This window comes from Streptopelia decaocto (assembly GCF_964273445.1).
Source record: "Streptopelia decaocto genome assembly, chromosome: Z".
In the NCBI taxonomy this organism is placed as follows: domain Eukaryota; kingdom Metazoa; phylum Chordata; class Aves; order Columbiformes; family Columbidae; genus Streptopelia; species Streptopelia decaocto.
The window spans coordinates 73447350-73469445 of NC_138657.1; the positions used below are offsets into that span (position 1 = coordinate 73447350).

Here is a 22096-nt window from a genome sequence, read left to right on the forward strand (position 1 = left end):
AACAACAGAGTGAATGAGGCTCCTTCCGTGGTAGGCTGACTAACCCGCTGAGTTAGGAATTGTCTTCTGTACACTCCAGGAGCCTCCTAGACTGTTTCCTCTCTGCTGTGTTGTACTTCCAGCAGACATCAGGTAGGTTGAAGTCCCCATGAGGACAAGGGCCAAGGATCGGGAGACTTTTCCCAGTTTCCTGAGAGATATTTCATCTGCCTCCTCATCCTGGTTGGGTGTTCTGTAACAACCCCCCACCAGGATGTGACCTTGTTGTCCTTGCTCTTGAATCTCACCCTTAGACATTCAACCCTGTGATCACTCTCATCAAGCTCAAGACAATCAAACCACTCCCTGACGTACATTGGCTACGCCACCTGGTCTCCTTCCTTGCCTGTCCCTTCTAAAGAGTTTATAGCCATCCATTGCAGCACTGCAGTTATGAGAGTCATCCCACCATGTTTCTGAGGTGGCAATTATAGTGGAGATTCTTTGCCTCACAGTGGCTTCCAGCTCCTTCTGTTGGTTGCCTGTGCTCATGCATTCATACAGATGTACTTCAGCAGGCCAATGATGCCACCATCTTTTCCTGGTGAGAAGCTCTAATTCCTTTGTGGCCATCCTCAAGTGCTTCCACGGTTTCTAACCCATCAGTAACTCTCACATTTCTCTTGCTGCACTGTTCTCCATCCCCCGCCTCCACTGGGATGGCCGACCGAAGGGCCTCACTAGCACTACCCTCAAATGCTGCTTTGTTGCTCTGGGGTCTGTCTCTGCCAGAGCTGGTTTCCTCCCCTTCCCCCTTCAAATCTTGTCTAAAGCCATCTCAGTGAGTCCTGCGAACTCCTGCCCCAGGATCCTTTTCCCCTTTTGTTAGAAGCCCCCATGAAATACAGAATAAGTGCAATGAGGTGTCCCCAGGCGGCTTCTCTTCTCCAGGCTGAACAGCCCCAACTCTCTCAACCTGTCCTCAGACGACAGGTGTTCCAGCCCTCTGATCATTTTTGTGGCCTCCCCCGGACCCAATTTATCAGGTTTGTGTCATCCTCGTACTGCGGACGTGAGAGGTGAACATCAGCCGGTCTAAAGCGGGATGGAAGGTGGCAAAGGTTTAGGAGATAAGGGCCACGAAGATGATTGTGATGGTGATGGCTGAACCCTGGCAGAGTTATTCCCAAGAGGCTGAGGCCAGAGCCGCCTTAGGAAGGTGTCAAAGGGGAGAGTGGACAGGGGATGTGCAGAGCCCTGTTTGGAGCGGGGTTGGGGCAGGTGTTGAGTGTAGGCGGCTTCCCCTCACCCCAAAGGCTCGTTGCTGTGCTCCTGAGACGACAGACACCAACAAGCTTTTTTTCACCAGGTCTTTATTATGTGTTGAATAAATAGGTGAATAAATACATCAAAGTATTGTCCAAATAAATAGAGGAAGGTGTATAAATAGGGGAGCGGTGAGTGGAGGCTGGGGGTGCAGGGCCGTTGTGGCAGCAGCTCTTGCCGTGGGTCAGGGAAGGCGTGAGGATGGAGGTGGGATGGGGCGGTGGTCCGGCAGTGGTCCAGCGGTGGCGAGGGTGGTCTGCGTGGGGCCGTGCGCGTTGTTGGAGGTGGTTGGTCTAATTTGGGGTGGTGCTGGTGAGGTTGTGGAGGTGCTGGAAGCAGTGGTGAGCTTGGAGGTGGACGTGGTCCCAGGCGCAGGCGCTGTGGTTGTGGGTGCGGAGGAAGTCCTGGATGTCCCCGAAGTATTTGTCGATGGTGAGCAGCAGGTTGCGGGGTCCTTGTGTTCGGAAGAGCATCCTGTTGGGTGTCAGGCACTGCTGGAGCTGCTGGCTGTGGTGGTGGAGGCTGTTGAGGAGGTGTTCCCGTGCCTGGTTGTGCCAGTGCTGGGGGATGCTGTCGCTGCTGAGGATTTGCAAGAGGTGCTGGAGGATGGTGAGGGCGGCGGCGGTTTGTTGGGAGCGGGGGGTGTTGAGGAGGGTGTCGGGGAAGGAGGGCGCGTGCTGGTGGTGGCAGGGCTGTGTGGGGCTGGGAGCCATGGCGCGGAGGAGCTGGAGGCTGTCCCAGGGGAAGGTGTCGTGGCGGGGCCGCAGGTGGTGGCAGGCGGTGGCGGTGGCGAGAGCCGTGAGGAGGAGCAGGAGCGCCGGGGCGCCGTGCGGCAGGCGGGGCCGTGGGGTGTGGGGCGCAGCCATGGTGGGGTGTGGGTGCTGCTGGGTGGTGCTGGGCAGGAGCGCGGTCAGGCTGGCTGGTGGTGCGGGTGGGCGCTGTGCTTGGGCTGCCGCTGGCTCGCTGGCTTTACGTGGTGCCGCGGTTTCCCTTCCTGGGTTTCTGATTGCGGCGAGTTTCCGGCCGTGGTTTCCAGCGGTGGCTGGTGGCCGTGGTGGTCTTGGGGAAGTGCGTTGGTGGGCTGTCCGTGTGCGGGGCGGGCGGTGTTGGTGCTTTGCTGCTGGTGTGTTGGGGACAGGTTGGCTGCAGTGGTGGCTGAGCGGGGGACTCGAAAGCGCTGGGGTCGTGGTGACACGTAGTGATGTGTTTGTGGTTTTTCCTTTTCCTCTCGTGAGCACTTGTGCCTGTTGTGTTTCACTGAATTTCCCTTTCTTTCTTAGTCTCTTTTCTTTGTGTAATACTCCACTTATTTTTGTGGGTTTTTTAGTTTCTATATTATTCTTTTTCCTTTTAATTACATCATTATTGTTCACAGTCTGGGGTTTTAGGCGGTGTTTCTCAGGAATCTCAGGAGCTCTCTCTGTCCAGATGTCCTTTGAGGAGGTGGCTGTGGGTCTGGGCACTTGAGCATTGACTGTTTGTTGCTGAAGCTTCTGCAATGTATTCACTTTCCTTTCCTCAGTTTGAACTTGATTTTGTTCACAGAATCCCAGAATGTGAGGGATTGGAAGGGACCTCAAAAGCTCATCCAGTCCAATCCCCCCATGGAGCAGGAACACCCAGATGAGGTTACACAGGAGGTGTCCGTTCAGGTTTGAATGTCTGCAGAGTAGGAGATTCCACAACTCTGCTGGGCAGCCTGTTCCAATATCTGTCACCCTCACTGAGAAAAAGTTTCTTTTCAAAGTTAAGTGGAACCTCCTGTTTTCCAGTTTATACCCATTACTCCTTGTCCTGTCACTGGTTGTCATCCTCGTGACACTCACCCTTTATATACCTGTAAATATTAATGAGGTCACCCCTCAGTGTCCTCTTTTCCAAGCTAAAGAGCCCCAGCTCCCTCAGCCTTTCCTCAGGAGGGAGATGCTGCACTCTGTTCATCATCTTTGTTGCCCTGCGCTGGACTCTGTCCAGCAGTTCCCTGTCCTTCTGGAACTGAGGCGTCCAGAACTGGACACAATATTCCAGATGGGGTCTCACCAAGACAGAGTAGATGGGAAGGAGAACCTCTCTCAACCCACTAACCACCCCCTTCTAATACACCCCAGGATGCCATTGGCCTTCCTGGCCACAAGGGCCCAGTGCTGGCTCATGGTCATCCTGCTGTCCACCAGGACCCCCAGGTCCCTTTCCCCTACACTGCTCTCTAATGGATCGTTCCCCAACTTCTGCTGGAACCTGGGGTTGTTCCTGCCCAGATGCAAGACTCTTCATTTTCCCTTGTTCTGTCTCATTAAATTTCTCCCCAGCCAACTCTCCAGCCTGTCCAGGTCTCTGGATGGCAGCACAGCCTTCTGGCGTGTCAGCCACTCCTCCCAGCTTGGTGTCATCAGCAAACTTGCTTATAGTGCACTCTATTCCCTCGTCCAAATCACTGATGAATATAGTGAATAATATAGGCCCCAGTACTGACCCTTGAGGCACTCCACTAGATCCAGCAATCCAACTAGACTCCACCTCATTGATCACGACTCTCTGGCTTCTTCTCTTCAGCCAGTTCGCAGTCCACGTCACTACCCAGTCATCGAGACCACACTCCCTCAGTTTAGCTGTGAGGCCGCTGTGGCAGAGTGTGTCAAATGCCTTACTCAAGTCAAGGTAGACCACGTCCACGGCTCTGCCATCATCCATCCATCTTGTTATGTCCTCATAAAAGTCAACGAGGTCAGTCAAGCATGACTTCCCTTTGGTGAAGCCATGTTGACTGCCCCTAATGACCCCCTTATCCCTGATATGCCTTGAGATGGCACAAAGGATAAGGATGCCAGGGATGGAGGTGAGACTGACTGGTGTCTAGTTAGCCGGGTCCTCCTTCTTTCCCTTATGGAAGACTGGAGTGACATTTGCTTTCCTCCAGTTCTTAGGCACCTCTCCCAAAAGTTACCAAAGACGATGGGGAGTGGTCCAGCAATGACCTCAGCCAGCTCCCTCAGCACCCGCGGGTGCATTCCATCTAGACCCATGGATTTACAGATGTCCAGCTTGCTTATTTGCTCCCTAAGCCAGTGCCCATCAACAAGGCAAACTCCTCCATTGTCCTGCCTTCCTCTGGCGCCTCAGCGGTACAGGGCTCCTCAGGCCAGCCTCCGGCAGAGTAGACTCTGCCTTCTCTGTGTCTTCTGTCAGCAGGGCACCCAGCTCATTCATCAGTGGCCCTACATTGTGTCCTGTTAGTTTTATCTGCCATGTATTTGAAGAAAGAGAAGAGACAGAGATGGGAGGTTTTTTCCTAAGCTTTGCTAAGCTGTCGCTTACTGAAGAGTAAAAGAGATGCACCCGGAAGTTCTTTACATATGGGGATTTTTCTGTTTTCCTTCTGAGAAGTTTTCATAACCACTGTCACCTTATGCTGCACAGGGGAGGAAGTCCTCTGCCAAAAGTGCAATTCTTGCAATTTTTACTGTTTGCGGGGTGAAATTCCTTTGTTTTCTGTTACACCTTCTGTAATACTACTGCAACTTCTCTATTTCCCTCTCTGTTTAATTCTGTTTGTTGGTGAGGTTTGGTTTGTTTGGTTTTTAATTGCTGTACGTGCATCATGTGTTTCCATTGTTTTACCTGTTTTTTCCATGGTCTATTCCATATTGGAGATCACCAAACCAATGTGGGGCTTAGGGCAGGTGTTGTCAGAGGAGGTTGCTCTTGGCCTTGTCCCATGATGCTTTTGGATATATCTCCAGCAATGGACATCACACAACCTCCCTGATCCCTCCTGTGGGCTTGTTTTGCCTTCATGGTAGAGATAGTAACAATGTTTTATTCTTTCATGTTGGAAGTCCTTGTGTTCCAGCTTGTGTCAGTACCTCTCCTCCTCTGTGTTTGTACCTGAGGAGGGTTTCCTTTCTTGAGCCACCTCAGAAAAAGCAGAGCCAGTGAGATCCCCCCGGGTGGTGTGAGAGGGTATTTTTGGTTGGAGGGAACATCAGGAGGACTGTAGTACAACCTGGGAGCTGCATCTGGAGGGGTTGTGCCGTTTACCTGAATATATGTGGTGCTGCTTGTTTTCTCGCTCTCCAGCTACATGGGAATTCCCCATGTGTGTTTGCACGGAGCAGTGTCCTTGCGGTGGCGTGGTGGTGAAGATGGTGTGACCGGGCCTGGAGAACAAGCTGTGTGAGGTGTGTTGGAGGAGCCCAGAGCTGCTGAACTTGTGTGTTGTCTTGCTCAGGCTACGTGGGGAGGACAAAGCACCCTCGGCAGATGTTTTAGGGTGGTGTTTGGAGGGCGAAGGAGCAGCTGGTGCTGGTGGTGCGTGGGTAGTTTTCTTCAGGGGGCATGCTGTGCTGGTGTGTGCTGGTTGGTTTGGACCATGTTGGGTACTGGTGTTTGGGGCATGTTTCTTGTTGTTTTCTAAGGATGTGTTGGGATGAAGAAGGCTCAGGACAACGTGCTCTGTGTAATGAGGCAGATTCCCAAGGGCACTGGTGTGCGAGCACAGACAGGAGTGTCCATTTCCAGTTGTGGTTGTAGGAGAGCAGTGAGCAGTCCTGGGCATCTCCTGTGTTTCTTAGGGCTTTTTGGACTTTTTGGGGATGTTTGATAACACTGGGGTGGTGTTTCTTGTCCAAACCTACACAGGCCTTGATGTGTCCCCTTCTTGCCTGTTTGAGGTGCACCTTGTCCATAGCACCTCACTGGGCCCAATGTCACTGTTTACTGCAGGGTGAAAATAAACTGTGGCCGATGCTCTCTGTTAACCCCCCACCCTCCCCGCTAAGGAAAGGGAAGAGGAGGAAAAGGGAGAGAGACTTGCAAGGTGGAAAAAGTCAAATATGCTTTTCTAACGCCACTAATAAATAGAGAAAATAATAAGGAATACACAAATCCAACCTTGAATTTCCCGCGCTAGTGCAGCGTTGCTGCAGCAGCTGCAGGGCAGGCACCCGGCTGTCCTGGGCTGGACTCTGCAGTAAAGCGGAACTGGATTCAGGGATGCAGGGTCTGGAGCCAGGCCTCGATCGCGGGCACAACAGAGAAGGTCATGTTCCGATGCCGAACAAGGTCGAAGAGAGTGAGACCCTCATGATCTCCCACTTTTATAGGGTGTATGACGTATTTGGGGCGGAATACTTCGTTGGTCAGTTTTAGTCACTTGTTCTGTTCACCCCTCCTTGCAAATATGACCCTGTCACTTATGGGACGTGGAAAATGTATCAGCAACCTGGCTGCCGTAGCACTAAGTCTAAACCTGGGACTCTTCTGCGTACCATTGTTACCGTTCTCAGCTCCAGAGCAAACAGCATCTTGAAAAACATGCATCCAAATTGGGAAGAGTGCAGTTCCTTAGAGGAACTTAGCTGAAAGGAAAATTCACCAAGAGAGCAAGAGGTCCTGTTTTTAACTAAACCAGGACTCCCAAGCAGTGCTGTGGCATTGCCGAACGGCTGGTTGTGATGGGTGGTGGTTTGGGGGTGGGTTTCATGTGTTGGCAGTGGGAGAGGGCTGGGAAGAGAGGGGGTGGGTGGTGGGCGAGGAGGAGCGCGCAGGGCAGGCATCCTGTGGCCTGGGTGAGCGTGTGCTCCACGGGTCCAGCATCAGCGGGAGATTCCTGTGTGGTTGGAGGCCCATGGTGGGTCCCCAACAGTGTCCTGCTGTCCGGAGCCTTTGGTGGGTCAGGAGGCTTCAGTGGGCCAGGGTGCAGGAGGGAGGCTCATCCCTGCCAGCCTGCAGAGACCTTGTCTTTGCTTGTCAGGTACATGCACGATGACGATCTTTCTCTTCTTTTGCTTATGGAAAAAGGTCTTTATTTTCCACAAGTGAATAAATAAATATGTGTATAAATAATATTGATACATAACTCAACAATCAGGAAAGTAAATAAATAAATAAATACATAAAGAAATAAATAAATAGAGCTCTGTGATAAATAGTTGTTGGCGTGAGAGTCCCAGAGTGTCCACAGGGCCCTTCCCCTCCATCAGGAGAGGTCGCAGTCCAGACGGGCTCCATAACGCCGTGGGTGATAAGTACCACCCGTATCCCCATCGCGCGGCGGCTCTCCATGAGTGTGCGGCACAGCAGGTTCCTCCTCCTTCCGTTCCAGCAGAGGTGGGTGTGCGGCTGTGCTGCAGCCTGGAGCCCCCTGTGCTCACGCCCGTGTGGCCGTCGGCTCCTGTCTGGGAGCGATGGGAGCGGTGCTGAGCGATCCCAGCCCGGGCTGCTGCGGCCTCTGCTCCGTCTGCAGCCGCTGGTGTTGGCTGGGAATGGGCGTTGGGTGCAGGCTGGTTTGGTGGAGGGCAGGAGCTGTTTGGCTCTTCACCTGCCCTAGGAGTTGGTCCATGTGTTGGAAGCAGATGTGAGCTTGGAGGCGGACGTGGTCCCAGGCGCAGGCGCTGTGGTTGTGGGTGTGGAGGAAGTCCTGGATGTCTGCGAAGTATTTGTGGATGGTGAGCAGCAGGTTGCGGGGTCCTCGTGTTCGGAAGAGCATCCTGTTGGGTGTCAGGCACTCCTGGAGCTTTTGGCTGTGGTGGTGGAGGCTGTTGAGGAGTTGTTCCCGTGCCTGGTTGTGCCAGTGTTGGGGGATGCTGTTGCTGCTGAGGATTTGCAAGAGGTGCTGGAGGATGGTGAGGGCGGCGGCGGGTTGTTGGGAGCGGGGGGTGTTGAGGAAGGTGTCGGGGAAGGAGGGCGCGTGCTGGTGGCGGCAGGGCTGTGTGGGGCTGGGAGCCATGGCGCGGAGGAGCTGGAGGCTGTCCCAGGGGAAGGTGTCGTGGCGGGGCCGCAGGTGGTGGCAGGCGGTGGCGGTGGCGAGAGCCGTGAGGAGGAGCAGGAGCGCCGGGGCGCCGTGCGGCAGGCGGGGCCGTGGGGTGTGGGGCGCAGCCATGGTGGGGCTGTGGGTGCTGCTGGGTGGTGCTGGGCAGGATCCCTGGCTGGTGGTGCGGGTGGGCGCTGTGCTTGGGCTGCTGCTGTGTCCATGGCTTTATGTGGTGCCATGGCTTTCCTTTCATCATCTAAGCAGAATTTCCCCACTTCCATTTCCAGTTTCGCTTTCTGTTTGCTTTCTCCTCACCGCATTGGTTGTTCTTGTCTCAGTGTGAGCGGGTTGGCCCTGCCCTAGGGAAGAGGAGCTGTTTTTTTCCCAGGGCTGCTGTCGGGGTGCGGGGGGAGCCTGGCCCCGCTGCTGCTGTGGGTCGGGGGGGATGTGAAAGTGCGGCCGAGCCTTTTGTGTCAGCTGTGCTGGGGATGCACTTCAGGGTTTCCTTTCCATCTGTTTTGGGAGCTATGTTGCTTGGTTTTCATTTTCTAGAGTCTTTTCCTACCATCATGTAGTTTTCCTTTTTCATCCTCTGATGCTATGTGTATATATGAGCTACTGCAGATTTTTCTTGTACTGCTTTTTGAGAAGTATTTTGATATGGTTTGTTTATCTTTTTGTCTATATCATCTGCAGCTTTGCTGGTGTAAGAATTTTTTCTCTTTCTGCAAATATCTTGCAGAATATTTGGGTTGCATTCACTGAGGTGTTTGTGTCCCTTCCGAGAGCAAGAACCTTGTGGTGGTGCTGGTGCACGAGAGGGGCTGCCATGAGTATCTCTACTGTGCTTCTCTTCCATGGAATCCTGGAATGGTTTGGGTAGGGCAGGACCCTTCAGGGTGATGTGATACAAACCTTCAGCAAGGAACAGGGACCTTGTCATCTTGATCAGGATGGTCAGAGCCCCTTCCTGCATGGCCCTGAATGTGTCCAGTGAGAGGGCGTCAGCCACCTCTCTGGGCAAGCTGAGCTGGTGTTTCAGAGCCTTTATGGTAGTAGAAAATGTCTTGCTTGTATCTTGTCTGAATCTGCCCTCATCTAGTGTAAAGCCATTACCCCTTGTCTTATCTCTACAGGGCCTTTTAAAAAGTCTGTCCCCATCCTTCTTCATGGAATCATAGTATCATTTTGGTTGGAAGAGACCCTTCGGATCATTGAGTCCAACCATAACCTAACCCTAGCAATAGACCGTGGCCCTAAGAACATAGTCTGAGCGCTTTTATTATGCCTTGAGGGTTGGTGACTTCACCGCTTCCCTGGGCAGCCTGTTCCAATGCCTGACAATGCTTTCCATGGAGAATTTTTTTCCTAATATCCAATCTAAACCTCCCCTGGTGCAACTTGTGGCCTTTTCCTCCTGTGCTGTCACTTGGTATTTGGGAGAAGAGACCAACCTCCTTTTAGGTAGTTGCAGGGAGCTATAAGGTCTCCCCTCAGCCTCCTGTTCTCCAGGATGAACAGCCCCAGTTGCCTCAGCTGCTCCTCATCAGACTTGTGCTCCTGACCCCTCACCAGCTCCATTGCTCTTCTGTAAACTCGCTCTAGCACCTTAAGGTCTTTCTCATGATGAGGGCCCCAGCACTGAACACAGTATTGAAGGTGGGACCTCACCAGAGCCAAGTGAAGGGGGACAATCACTGTGCTGGTCCTGCTGGCCCTACTATTCCAGAGACAAGCCAGGATGCTGTTGGCCTTTTTGGCCACCTACGCCACTGCTGGCTCATAATCAGCTGTGTGTTAATCAAGTCTCCCAGGTCCTTTTCCACCAGGCAGCTTTCCAGCCGCTCTTCCCCGAACCTGTAGGACTGCCTGGGGTTTTTGTGACCCAAGTGTGTTACCCGGCACATTGCCTTGTTGAACCTCATACAACTGGCCTCAGCTGAACAATCCGTCCAGTCCAGATCCCTGTGTATGGCCTGCCTACCCTGCAGAAGATCAACATTCCCAAAGTGGTGTCATCTGCAGACTTCCTAAGCGTGCGATCGATTCCCTTGTTCATATCATTGATAAAGAGATTAAAGAGAACTGGCCCCAGTACGGAGCACTAGGGAACACCAGTCATGACTGGCAGCCAACTGGATTTGGCTCCGTTCACCACAACTCTTTGGTCCCGGCCCTCCATCCGGTTCTTTATCCATCGCAGAACACCCGTCCAGGCCATGGGCTGCAGCTTCTGCAGAAGCATGGTGTGGGATACGATGTCAAAGGCTTTACTGAACTGTAAGTACCCAAGATCCAGAGCCTTTCCCTCATCTGCTAGGGGGGTCACCTTGTCATAGACGGAGGTCAGGTTGGAGAAACAGGACCGGCCCTTCCTGAACCCATGTTGACTCAGCCGAGTCACGTGGTTGCGTTGTATGTTCTGTGTGATGTTACTCAGGATGATCTGCTCCATGAGCTTGCCTGGCAATGTGTTTAGGCTGACAGGTCTGTAGTTTGCAGATCCTCCTTCTGGCCCTTCTTGTAGATGGGCATCACATTAGGTAACTTCCAGTCAACTGGGACCTCTCCAGTTAGCCAAGACTGCTGATAGAAAATGGAAAGTGGCTCAGTGATCCCGTTTACCAGCTCCCGTGTATCCCACCTGGGCTCATAGACTTGTGGGTGTCCAGCTGAGGTAGCAGGTCAGTAACCATTTCCCCTTGGATCGTTGGGGCTTCATTCTGCTCCTCATCCCTGTCTTCTAGCTCAGGGTTCTGAGTACCTGGAGCACAACTGTTATGAGTATTAAAGACGGAGGCAAAGAAGGCATTTAGTATCTCAGGCTTTCCTTTGTCTTCTGCTACTGTGTTTTGCCCCGCATCCATCAGAGGATGGAGGAATAATTCTCTTTAGCCCTCCTCTTGTCGCTGATGGATTTATAGAAACATTTCTTGTTGCCTAGTACACCAGTAGCCAGGCTCTAGGCCTAGTTGGGCTTTGGCCCTTCTGATTTTGTCCCTGCATAACCTCACAGTAGCCTGCTCCTCCTTACAAAGGTTATAAATTCCCTTTTTTCTTCCTCAGTTACAGCCTCAGCTGTCTATGCAGCCAGAGCGGCCTTCTTCCCCGCCGGCTCGCCTTCCGGCATACGTGGACAGCCTGCTCCTGCGCCTCTAAGATTCCCTTCTTGAAGAGAGACCAGCCTTCCTGGACTCCTTTGTCCTTCAGGATTGCTTCCCAAGGGACTGTGCCCCACCAGCCCCCTAGACTGTTTCCTCTCTGCTGTGTTGTACTTCCAGCAGACATCATGTAGGTTGAAGTCCCCATGAGGACAAGGGCCAGTGATCGGGAGACTTCTCCCAGTTGCCTGAGAGATATTTCATCTGCCTCCTCATCCTGGTTGGGTGCTCTGTAACAACCCCCCACCAGGATGTGACCTTGTTGTCCTTGCTCTTGAATCTCACCCTTAGACATTCAACCCTGTGATCACTCTCATCAAGCTCAAGACAATCAAACCACTCCCTGACGTACATTGGCTACGCTACCTGGTCCCTTCCTCGCCTATCCCTTCTAAAGAGTTTATGAACATCCATTGCAGCACTGCAGTTATGAGAGTCATCCCACCATGTTTCTGAGGTGGCAATTACAGTGGAGATTCTTTGCCTCACAGTGGCTTCCAGCTCCTTCTGTTGGTTGCCTGTGCTCATGCATTCATACAGATGCACTTCAGCAGGCCAATGATGCCACCATCTTTTCCTGGTGAGAAGCTCTAATTCCTTTGTGGCCATCCTCAAGTGCTTCCACGGTTTCTAACCCATCAGTAACTCTCACATTTCTCTTGCTGCACTGTTCTCCATCCCCCGCCTCCACTGGGATGGCCGACCGAAGGGCCTCACTAGCACTACCCTCAAATGCTGCTTTGTTGCTCTGGGGTCTGTCTCTGCCAGAGCTGGTTTCCTCCCCTTCCCCCTTCAAATCTTGTCTAAAGCCATCTCAGTGAGTCCTGCGAACTCCTGCCCCAGGATCCTTTTCCCCTTTTGTTAGAAGCCCCCATGAAATACAGAATAAGTGCAATGAGGTGTCCCCAGGCGGTTTCTCTTCTGCAGGCTGAACAGCCCCAACTCTCTCAACCTGTCCTCAGACAACAGGACCCAATTTATCAGGTTTGTGTCATCCTCGTACTGAAGACGTGAGAGGTGACCATCAGCTGGTCTAAAGCGGGATGGAAGGTGGCAAAGGTTTAGGAGATAAGGGCCACGAAGATGATTGTGGTGGTGATGGCTGAACCCTGGCAGAGTTATTCCCAAGAGGCTGAGGCCAGAGCCGCCTTAGGAAGGTGTCAAAGTGGAGAGTGGACAGGGGATGTGCAGAGCCCTGTTTGGAGCGGGGTTGGGGTAGCTGTTGAGTGTAGGCGGCTTCCCCTCACCCCAAAGGCTTGTTGCTGTGCTCCTGAGACGACAGACACCAACAGGCTTTTTGCACCAGGTCTTTATTATGTGTTGAATAAATAGGTGAATAAATAGATAAAAGTATTGTCCAAATAAATAGAGGAAGGTGTATAAATAGGGGAGTGGTGAGTGGAGGCTGGGGGTGCAGGGCCGTTGTGGCAGCAGCTCTTGCCGTGGGTCAGGGAAGGCGTGAGGATGGAGGTGGGTTGTGGCGGTGGTCCGGCAGTGGTCCAGCGGTGGCGAGGGTGGTCTGCGTGGGGCCGTGCGCGCTGTTGGAGGTGGTTGGTCTAATTTGGGGTGGTGCTGGTGAGGTTGTGGAGGTGCTGGAAACAGTGGTGAGCTTGGATGCGGACGTGGTCCCAGGCGCAGGCGCTGTGGTTGTGGGTGCGGAGGAAGTCCTGGATGTCCCCGAAGTATTTGTCGATGGTGAGCAGCAGGTTGCGGGGTCCTTGTGTTCGGAAGAGCATCCTGTTGGGTGTCAGGCACTCCTGGAGCTGCTGGCTGTGGTGGTGAAGGCTGTTGAGGAGTTGTTCCTGTGCCTGGTTGTGCCAGTGCTGGGGGATGCTGTCGCTGCTGAGGATTTGCAAGAGGTGCTGGAGGATGGTGAGGGCGGCGGCGGGTTGTTGGGAGCGGGGGGTGTTGAGGAGGGTGTCGGGGAAGGAGGGCGCGTGCTGGTGGCGGCAGGGCTGTGTGGGGCTGGGAGCCATGGCGCGGAGGAGCTGGAGGCTGTCCCAGGGGAAGGTGTCGTGGCGGGGCCGCAGGTGGTGGCAGGCGGTGGCGGTGGCGAGAGCCGTGAGGAGGAGCAGGAGCGCCGGGGCGCCGTGCGGCAGGCGGGGCCGTGGGGTGTGGGGCGCAGCCATGGTGGGGCTGTGGGTGCTGCTGGGTGGTGCTGGGCAGGAGCGCGGTCAGGCTGGCTGGTGGTGCGGGTGGGCGCTGTGCTTGGGCTGCCGCTGGCTCGCTGGCTTTATGTGGTGCCGCGGTTTCCCTTCCTGGGTTTCTGATTGCGGCGAGTTTCCGGCTGTGGTTTCCAGCGGTGGCTGGTGGCCGTGGTGGTCTTGGGGAAGTGCGTTGGTGGGGTGTCCGTGTGCGGGGCGGGCGGTGTTGGTGCTTTGCTGCTGGTGTGTTGGGGACAGGTTGGCTGCAGTGGTGGCTGAGCGGGGGACTCGAAAGCGCTGGGGTCGTGGTGACACGTAGTGATGTGTTTGTGGTTTTTCCTTTTCCTCTCGTGAGCACTTGTGCCTGTTGTGTTTCACTGAATTTCCCTTTCTTTCTTAGTCTCTTTTCCATGTGTAATACTCCACTTATTTTTGTGGGTTTTTAGTTCCTATAGCATTTTATTTTCCTTTTAGTTACATCATGACTGTTCACATTCTGGGGTTTTAGGAGATGTGTCTCAGGAATCTCAGGAGCTCTCTCTGTCCAGATGTCCTTTGAGGAGGTGGCTGTGGGTCTGGGCACTTGAGCACTGAATGTTTGTTGCTGAAGCTTCTGCAATGTATTCACTTTCCTTTCCTCAGTGTGAACTTGATTTTGTTCACAGAATCCCAGAATGTGAGGGATTGGAAGGGACCTCAAAAGCTCATCCAGTCCAATCCCCCCATGGAGCAGGAACACCCAGATGAGGTTACAGAGGAAGGCGGCCAGGAGGGTTTGAATGTCTGCAGAGTAGGAGACTCCACAACCCTGCTGGGCAGCCTGTTCCAGTGTCTGTCACCCTCACTGAGCAGAAGTTTCTTCTCAGATTTAAGTGGAACCTCCTGTGTTCCAGTTTGTACCCATTATTCCTTGTCCTGTCATTGGTTGTCACCGAGAAGAGCCAGGCTCCATCCTCGTGACACTCACCCTTTATATACCTGTAAATATTAATGAGGTCACCCCTCAGTGTCCTCTTCCCTAAGCTAAAGAGCCCCAGCTCCCTCAGCCTTTCCTCAGGAGGGAGATGCTGCACTCTGTTCATCATCTTTGTTGCTCTGCGCTGGACTCTCTCCAGCAGTTCCCTGTCCTTCTGGAACTGAGGGGCCCAAACTGGACACAATATTCCAGATGGCGTCTCACCAGGGCAGAGTAGAGGGAAAGGAGACCTACCGACCGCCCCTTCTAATACAGTCCAGGATGCCATTGGCCTTCCTGGCCACAAGGGCCCAGTGCTGGCTCATGGTCATCCTGCTGTCCACCAGGACCCCCAGGTCCCTTTCCCCTACACTGCTCTCTAATGGATCATTCCCCAACTTCTGCTGGAACCTGGGCTTGTTCCTGCCCAGATGCAAGACTCTTCACTTTCCCTTGTTCTGTCTCATTAAATTTCTCCCCAGCCAACTCTCCAGCCTGTCCAGGTCTCTGGATGGCAGCACAGCCTCTAGCGTGTCAGCCACTCCTCCCAGCTTGGTGTCATCAGCAAACTTGCTGATAGTACACTCTATTCCCTCGTCCAAATCATTGATGAATATTTTGAATAATAGAGGCCCCAGTACTGACCCTTGAGGCACTCCACTAGATCCAGCCCTCCAACTAGACTCCACCTCATTGATCACGACTCTCTGGCTTCTTCGCTTCAGCCAGTTCGCAGTCCACGTCACTACCCAGTCATCGAGACCACACTCCCTCAGTTTAGCTGTGAGGCCGCTGTGGCAGAGTGTGTCAAATGCCTTACTCAAGTCAAGGTAGACCACGTCCACGGCTCTGCCATCATCCATCCATCTTGTTATGTCCTCATAAAAGTCAACGAGGTCAGTCAAGCATGACTTCCCTTTGGTGAAGCCATGTTGACTGCCCCTAATGACCCCCTTATCCCTGATATGCCTTGAGATGGCACCAAGGATAAGTCGTTCTATCACCTTGCCAGGGATGGAGGTGAGGCTGACTGGTGTCTAGTTAGCCGGGTCCTCCTTCTTTCCCTTTTGGAAGACTGGAGTGACATTTGCTTTCCTCCAGTCCTCAGGCACCTCTCCCGTCTCCCAAGACTTGGGAAGAAAGAGAAGACACAGAGATAAGAGTTTTTTTTCTAAGCTTTGCTAAGCTGTCGCTTATTGAAGAGTAAAAGAGATGCACCCGGAAGTTCTTTATATATGGGGATTTTTCTGTTTTCCTTTTGAGAAGCTTTCATGACCACTGTCATCTTATGCTGCACAGGGGAAGAAGTCCTCTGCCGAAAGTGCAATTGGAATTTTTACTGTTTGCGAGGTGAAATTCCTTTGTTTTCTGTTACACCTTCTGTTATACTACTGCAACTTCTCTTTTTCCCTCTCTGTTTAGTTCTGTTTGTTGGTGAGGTTTGGTTGGTGTGGTTTTTAATTGCTGTACGTGCATCATGTGTTTCCATTGTTTTACCTGTTTTTTCCATGGTCTATTCCATATTGGAGATCACCAAACCAATGTGGTGCTTAGGGCAGGTGTTGTCAGAGGAGGTTGCTCTTGGCCTTGTCCCATGATGCTTTTGAATGTATCTCCAGCAATGGACATCACACAACCTCCCTGATCCCTCCTGTGGGCTTGTTTTGCCTTCATGGTAGAGATAGTAACAATGTTTTATTCTTTCATGTTGGAAGTCGTTGTGTCCCAGCTTGTGTCGGTACCTCTCCTCCTCTGTGTTTGTACCTGAGGAGGGTTTCCTTTCTTGAGCCACCTCAGAAAAAGCAGAGCCAGTGAGATCCCCCCGGGTGGTGTGAGAGGGTATTTTTGGTTGGAGGGAACATCAGGAGGACTGTAGTACAACCTGGGAGCTGCATCTGGAGGGGTTGTGCCGTTTACCTGAATATATGTGGTGCTGCTTGTTTTCTCGCTCTCCAGCTACATGGGAATTCCCCATGTGTGTTTGCACGGAGCAGTGTCCTTGCGGTGGCGTGGTGGTGAAGATGGTGTGACCGAGCCTGGAGAACAAGCTGCGTGAGGTGCGTTGGAGGAGCCCAGAGCTGCTGAACTTGTGTGTTGTCTTGCTCAGGCTACATGGGGAGGACAAAGCACCCGCGGCAGATGTTTTAGGGTGGTGTTTGGAGGGCGAAGGAGCAGCTGGTGCTGGTGGTGCGTGGGTAGTTTTCTTCAGGGGGCATGCTGTGCTGGTGTGTGCGGGTTGGTTTGGACCATGATGGGTATTGGTGTTTGGGGGATGTTTCTTTTGTTTTCTAAGGATGTGTTGGGATGAAGAAGGCTCAGGACAACGTGCCCTGTGTAATGAGGCAGGTTCCCATGGGCACTGGTGTGCGAGCACAGGCAGGAGTGTCCTGTTCCATTTGTGGTGGTTTTAGGAGAGTAGTGAGCAGTCCTGGGCATCTCCTGTGTTTTTGAGGGCTTTTTGGACTTTTTGGGGATGTTTGATAACACTGGGGTGGTGTTTCTTGTCCAAACCTACACAGGCCTTGATGTGTCCCCTTCTTGCCTGTTTGAGGTGCACCTTGTCCATAGCACCTCACTGGGCCCAATGTCACTGTGTACTGCAGGGTGAAAATAAACTGTGGCCGATGCTCTCTGTTAACCCCCCACCCTCCCCGCTAAGGAAAGGGAATAGGAGGTAAAGGGAGAGAGACTTGCAAGGTGGAAAAAGTTAAAAATGCTTTACTAACGCTACTAATAAATAGAGAAAATAATAAGGAATACACAAATCCAATCTTGAATTTCCCAGGCTAGTGCAGTGTTGCTGTAGCAGCTGCAGGGCAGGCACCCAGAACTCCGGGGCTGGACTCTGCAGTAAAGTGGAACTGGATTTGGGATGCAGGGTCTGGAGCCAGGCCTCGAATCGTGGGCACGACAGGAAGGGTCATGTTCAGATGCCGACCAAGGTCGAAGAGAGTGAGACCCCCATGATCTCCCACTTTTATAGGGTGTATGACATGTTTGGGGCAGAATACTTTGTTGGTCAGTTGTAGTCACGTGTTCTGTTCACCCTTCCTTGCAAATATGACCCTGTCACTTACGGGACGTGGAAAATAGATCAGCACCTTGGCTCCGTAGCACTAAGTCTAAACCTGGGACTCTTCTGCATACCATTGTTACCGTGATCAGCTCCAGAGCAAACAGCATCTTGAAAAACATGCATCCAAATTTGGAAGAGTGCAGTTCCTTAGAAGAAGTTAAGGAAAAAGAAAAATCCACCAAAAGAGCAAGTGGTCCTGTTTTTAAGAAAAGCAGGATTCCCAAGCAGTGCTGTGGCATTGCCGAACGGCTGGTTGTGATGGGTGGTGGTTTGGGGGTGGGTTTCATGTGTTGGCAGTGGGAGAGGGCTGGGAAGAGAGGGGGTGGGTGGTGGGCGAGGAGGAGCGCGCAGGGCAGGCATCCTGTGGCCTGGGTGAGCGTGTGCTCCACGGGTCCAGCATCAGCGGGAGATGCCTGTGTGGTTGGAGGCCCATGGTGGGTCCCCAACAGTGTCCTGCTGTCCGGAGCCTTTGGTGGGTCAGGAGGCTTCAGTGGGCCAGGGTGCAGGAGGGAGGCTCATCCCTGCCAGCCTGCAGAGACCTTGTCTTTGCTTGTCAGGTACATGCACGATGACGATCTTTCTCTTCTTTTGCTTATGGAAAAAGGTCTTTATTTTCCACAAGTGAATAAATAAATATGTATATAAATAATGTTGATACATAACTCAACAATCAGGAAAGTAAATAAATAAATAAATACGTAAATAAATAAATAGATAGAGCTCTGTCATAGATAGTCATTGGCGTGAGAGTCCCAGAGTGTCCACAGGGCCCTTCCCCTCCATCAGGAGAGGTCGCAGTCCAGACGGGCTCCATAACGCCGTGGGTGATAAGTACCACCCGTATCCCCATCGCGCGGCGGCTCTCCATGAGTGTGCGGCACAGCAGGTTCCTCCTCCTTCCGTTCCAGCAGAGGTGGGTGTGCGGCTGTGCTGCAGCCTGGAGCCCCCTGTGCTCACGCCCGTGTGGCCGTCGGCTCCTGTCTGGGAGCGGTGGGAGCGGTGCTGAGCGATCCCAGCCCGGGCTGCTGCGGCCTCTGCTCCGTCTGCAGCCGCTGGTGTTGGCTGGGAATGGGCGTTGGGTGCAGGCTGGTTTGGTGGAGGGCAGGAGCTGTTTGGCTCTTCACCTGCCCTAGGAGTTGGTCCATGTGTTGGAAGCAGATGTGAGCTTGGAGGCGGACGTGGTCCCAGGCGCAGGCGCTGTGGTTGTGGGTGCGGAGGAAGTCCTGGATGTCCGCGAAGTATTTGTGGACGGTGAGCCGCAGGTTGCGGGGTCCTTGCCTTCGGAAGAGCATCCTGTTGGGTGTCAGGCACTGCTCCAGGTGGTGGCTGAAGTGGTGGAGGCTGTTGAGGAGTTGTTCCCGTGCCTGGTTGTGCCAGTGTTGGGGGATGCTGTCGCTGCTGAGGATTTGCAAGAGGTGCTGGAGGATGGTGAGGGCGGCGGCGGGTTGTTGGGAGCGGGGGGCGTTGAGGAGGGTGTCGGGGAAGGAGGGCGCGTGCTGGTGGTGGCAGGGCTGTGTGGGGCTGGGAGCCATGGCGCGGAGGAGCTGGAGGCTGTCCCAGGGGAAGGTGTCGTGGCGGGGCCGCAGGTGGTGGCAGGCGGTGGCGGTGGCGAGAGCCGTGAGGAGGAGCAGGAGCGCCGGGGCGCCGTGCGGCAGGTGGGGCCGTGGGGTGTGGGGCGCAGCCATGGTGGGGCTGTGGGTGCTGCTGGGTGGTGCTGGGCAGGATCCCTGGCTGGTGGTGCGGGTGGGCGCTGTGCTTGTGCTGCTGCTGTGTCCATGGCTTTATGTGGTGCCATGGCTTTCCTTTCATCATCTAAGCAGAATTTCCCCACTTCCATTTCCAGTTTCGCTTTCTGTTTGCTTTCTCCTCACCGCATTGGTTGTTCTTGTCTCAGTGTGAGCGGGTTGGCCCTGCCCTAGGGAAGAGGAGCTGTTTTTTTCCCAGGGCTGCTGTCGGGGTGCGGGGGGAGCCTGGCTCCGCTGCTGCTGTGGGTCGGGGGGGATGTGAAAGTGCGGCCGAGCCTTTTGTGTCAGCTGTGCTGGGGATGCACTTCAGGGTTTCCTTTCCATCTGTTTTGGGAGCTATGTTGCTTGGTTTTCATTTTCTAGAGTCTTTTCCTACCATCATGTAGTTTTCCTTTTTCATCCTCTGATGCTCCTTGCATAAATGAGCTGATGCATGTTTTCCTTATATTTCTTATTGACTAATATTTTCATGGGGTTTGTTTTTTTTTCTTTATAGCATCTGCAGCTTTGGTGTTGGAAGAATGTTTCCTGCATTCTGCAAATATTCTGCACAATATTTTTGGGTTGCACTTGCTGAGGTGTTCGTGTTCCTTCCTAGAGCAAGGATCTTGCGGTGGTGCTGGTGTAAGAGGGGCTGCTGTGAGTTTTGCGAAAGGTTTTGGAGCAGGGGGAAGGTGTGTGGTGTTTTCGGGGTGGGAGCCTTGGTCTTGTCGGGCAGAGTTGTGTTGGTGGGTGCTGTGCTTGGGGTGCTGGCACTTCCAGGATGATGTGACGTCCCTGGGTGCTGTCACTGCAGGAGGGAGCTGACCTTGGAGGTCCATGGCTGCACCTTGTGTGTGTTGCCTTGGAGCAGTTGGTGCCACAAAGTGTTTTCAAGGAGGATCAAGGAGAGAGCAGCTGAGGGCAGTGAAACCTGGTGGGATGAATCCTGTGAGTGTTGTGCTGTGGTGGGCGGGTACAGCTATTGAGAAGGGACAGGCAGGGTAGGAGCTGGCGCTGGCACTGTGTGTACCGGAGGGGCTGGAGTGCATGGAGCGATTGGCAATGGCAAAGTTGGGACCCTCTGTGTGAGGAATAAGGGTCATCAAGTGAGTCTTCTATAGGCCACCCAACCAGGATGATGACACTGATCAGTTATCCTTTAATGAACTAAGCGAAGAATCCGGGTCCTCATTGGGCCTTCAGGTTGCCAGATGTCAAGTGAGGCTATCACACAGCTGGCACCAACAGGTCCAGAAGATTTCTGAAGCATCTGGACGATAGTGTCTTGTTCTAGGTAGTCAGGGAAGCGACTGGGAAATGCGCCCTCTTAGATTTTATTCTCAGTAACAGAGAAGCTTTTGTAGGAGAAGTGGCAACTGGTGGTGCCCTTGGCCACAGCAGCCATAAATCGGTCAGGTTGAAAATCTTGGCTAATGGGAGGAAAACTGCCATCAAGACCTCAGCTCTAGATACGAGGAGAGCAGAATTTGGGCTGCTCAGTCAGCTACTGAGGAGGATTTCTTGGGAAGAAGCTTTTGAAGGTGTTGGGGTCTGTCAGTGTTGGTCAGTTTTGAAGTACCACCTACTAAAAGTACAAGAGCAGGCAATTCCCAAATGCCAAGAAATGTAGCAGGCGAGGCACAAAGGCAGCTTATTTGAGCAGGGATCTTCAGTTTGGAATTGGATGCGAGAAGGAATTTTATGGTCAGTGGAAGGAAGGTCGGGCGTCATGGGAGCACTGGAGAGATGTTTCTCGCCCCTGTAGGGAGGAAATTTGCACGGCCAGAGCTCAATTAGAAGTGGAGCCGGCCAGTACTGTGAAGGACAATCAAAAGGGCTTTTTAAGATATGTTAATGGCAAAAGGCAAACTAGAAATAACATTGTCCCATTACTCAATGAGCATGGTCACCTTATTAGTTCATTGCTTTCTTTGCCTTGGAATTCAACACCAAAGATGGACTTGGGGGCGCCTGCAGCCCTGGGTTAGAGAACCATGGCTGCATGAAGAATAAACTCCCGATGCATCTGGAACTGGTACAGGATTTCCTGCTGCAGCTGGATGCCTGTAAGGCAAGGTGGCCTGATGTGATTCATCCCAGGGTGCTTAAAGAGCTGGCTGACGTCATAGCGAGATGTCTCTCTGTGATTTTCCAGTGTTCCTGGGAATGTGGAGAGGTCTCAGTTGACTGGAAGCTGGCAAACGTTGTCCCAGTCCAGAAGAATGGCAACAGGGATGACCCTGACAGCTACAGGCCTGTCAGCCTCATTTCTGTTCCTGGCAAAATCATGGAGAAGAATGTTCTGGGAGTTACTGAATATCATCTGAATGACAACACAGTCGTTGGTCAGAGGCAGCACAGGTTCTTGAGTTGAACGTCCTGTTTAACAAACTCATTTTTTTCTGTGACAAGGTTCCCCACCTAGCTGACCAAGGGAAGCCTGTCAATGGGATCTTTCTGGATTTCAGTCAACCCTTTGCTACTGTCTCTCACAGTATCCTCCTGGACAAGATGTCCAGCACCAGCTGGATAAACACACAATGCAGAGGGTGAGCAGTTGGCTGGCAGGCCGGGCTCAAAGGGTTCTACTAAATGGAGTTATGTTGGGCTGGCGACCGGTGGCAAGTGGGTTCCCCTGGGATCCATCTTAGGGCCACGCTCTTCAATGTCTTAATAACTGACTTAGACTCAGGACTTGAGGGATTGCTTAGTACCTTTGCTGATGACACAAAATTGGTAGGAGCTGTTGATGCTCTTGATGGCAGAGGCCCTGCAGAGGGATCTGGATGAACTGTAGACCTGGGCAATCACCAAGCACATTAAGTTCGAAAGGGTCAAGCGCTGGATTTTGCAGCTGGGACACGGCAACTCTGGCTGTACATACAGAATGTGGGGCAAGCTGCTGGAAAGCAGCTCTTCAGAGAGGGATCTGGGGGTTCTGGTTGACAACAAGTTGAACATGAGCCAAGAGGATGTC

The 22096-nt window shown here is 53.0% G+C and overlaps 5 protein-coding genes across 8 annotated transcripts in view; 1 reads left to right on the forward strand and 4 right to left on the reverse strand.

The window, feature by feature from the left end:
- The window catches only part of UBAP2 (ubiquitin associated protein 2), a 161816-nt gene that overhangs the window by 104791 nt on the left and 34929 nt on the right, over nt 1-22096 (forward strand). The window lies entirely within an intron of this gene.
- LOC309451452 (interferon-like) lies at nt 1599-2171 on the reverse strand (the record flags this gene model as incomplete). Its single annotated transcript, XM_082075131.1, has 1 exon — nt 1599-2171. One exon carries the CDS (start codon nt 2169-2171, stop codon nt 1599-1601), a length of 573 nt encoding a protein of 190 aa, XP_081931257.1.
- Nucleotides 7454-8185, reverse strand: LOC309451453 (interferon-like; the record flags this gene model as incomplete). Its single annotated transcript, XM_082075132.1, has 1 exon — nt 7454-8185. The coding sequence occupies one exon, from the start codon at nt 8183-8185 to the stop codon at nt 7454-7456; it is 732 nt and encodes a 243-aa protein (XP_081931258.1).
- LOC309451454 (interferon-like) lies at nt 12774-13346 on the reverse strand (the record flags this gene model as incomplete). The annotated part of the gene is made up of 1 exon (XM_082075133.1): nt 12774-13346. One exon carries the CDS (start codon nt 13344-13346, stop codon nt 12774-12776), a length of 573 nt encoding a protein of 190 aa, XP_081931259.1.
- LOC309451455 (interferon-like) lies at nt 18346-19077 on the reverse strand (the record flags this gene model as incomplete). Its single annotated transcript, XM_082075134.1, has 1 exon — nt 18346-19077. The coding sequence occupies one exon, from the start codon at nt 19075-19077 to the stop codon at nt 18346-18348; it is 732 nt and encodes a 243-aa protein (XP_081931260.1).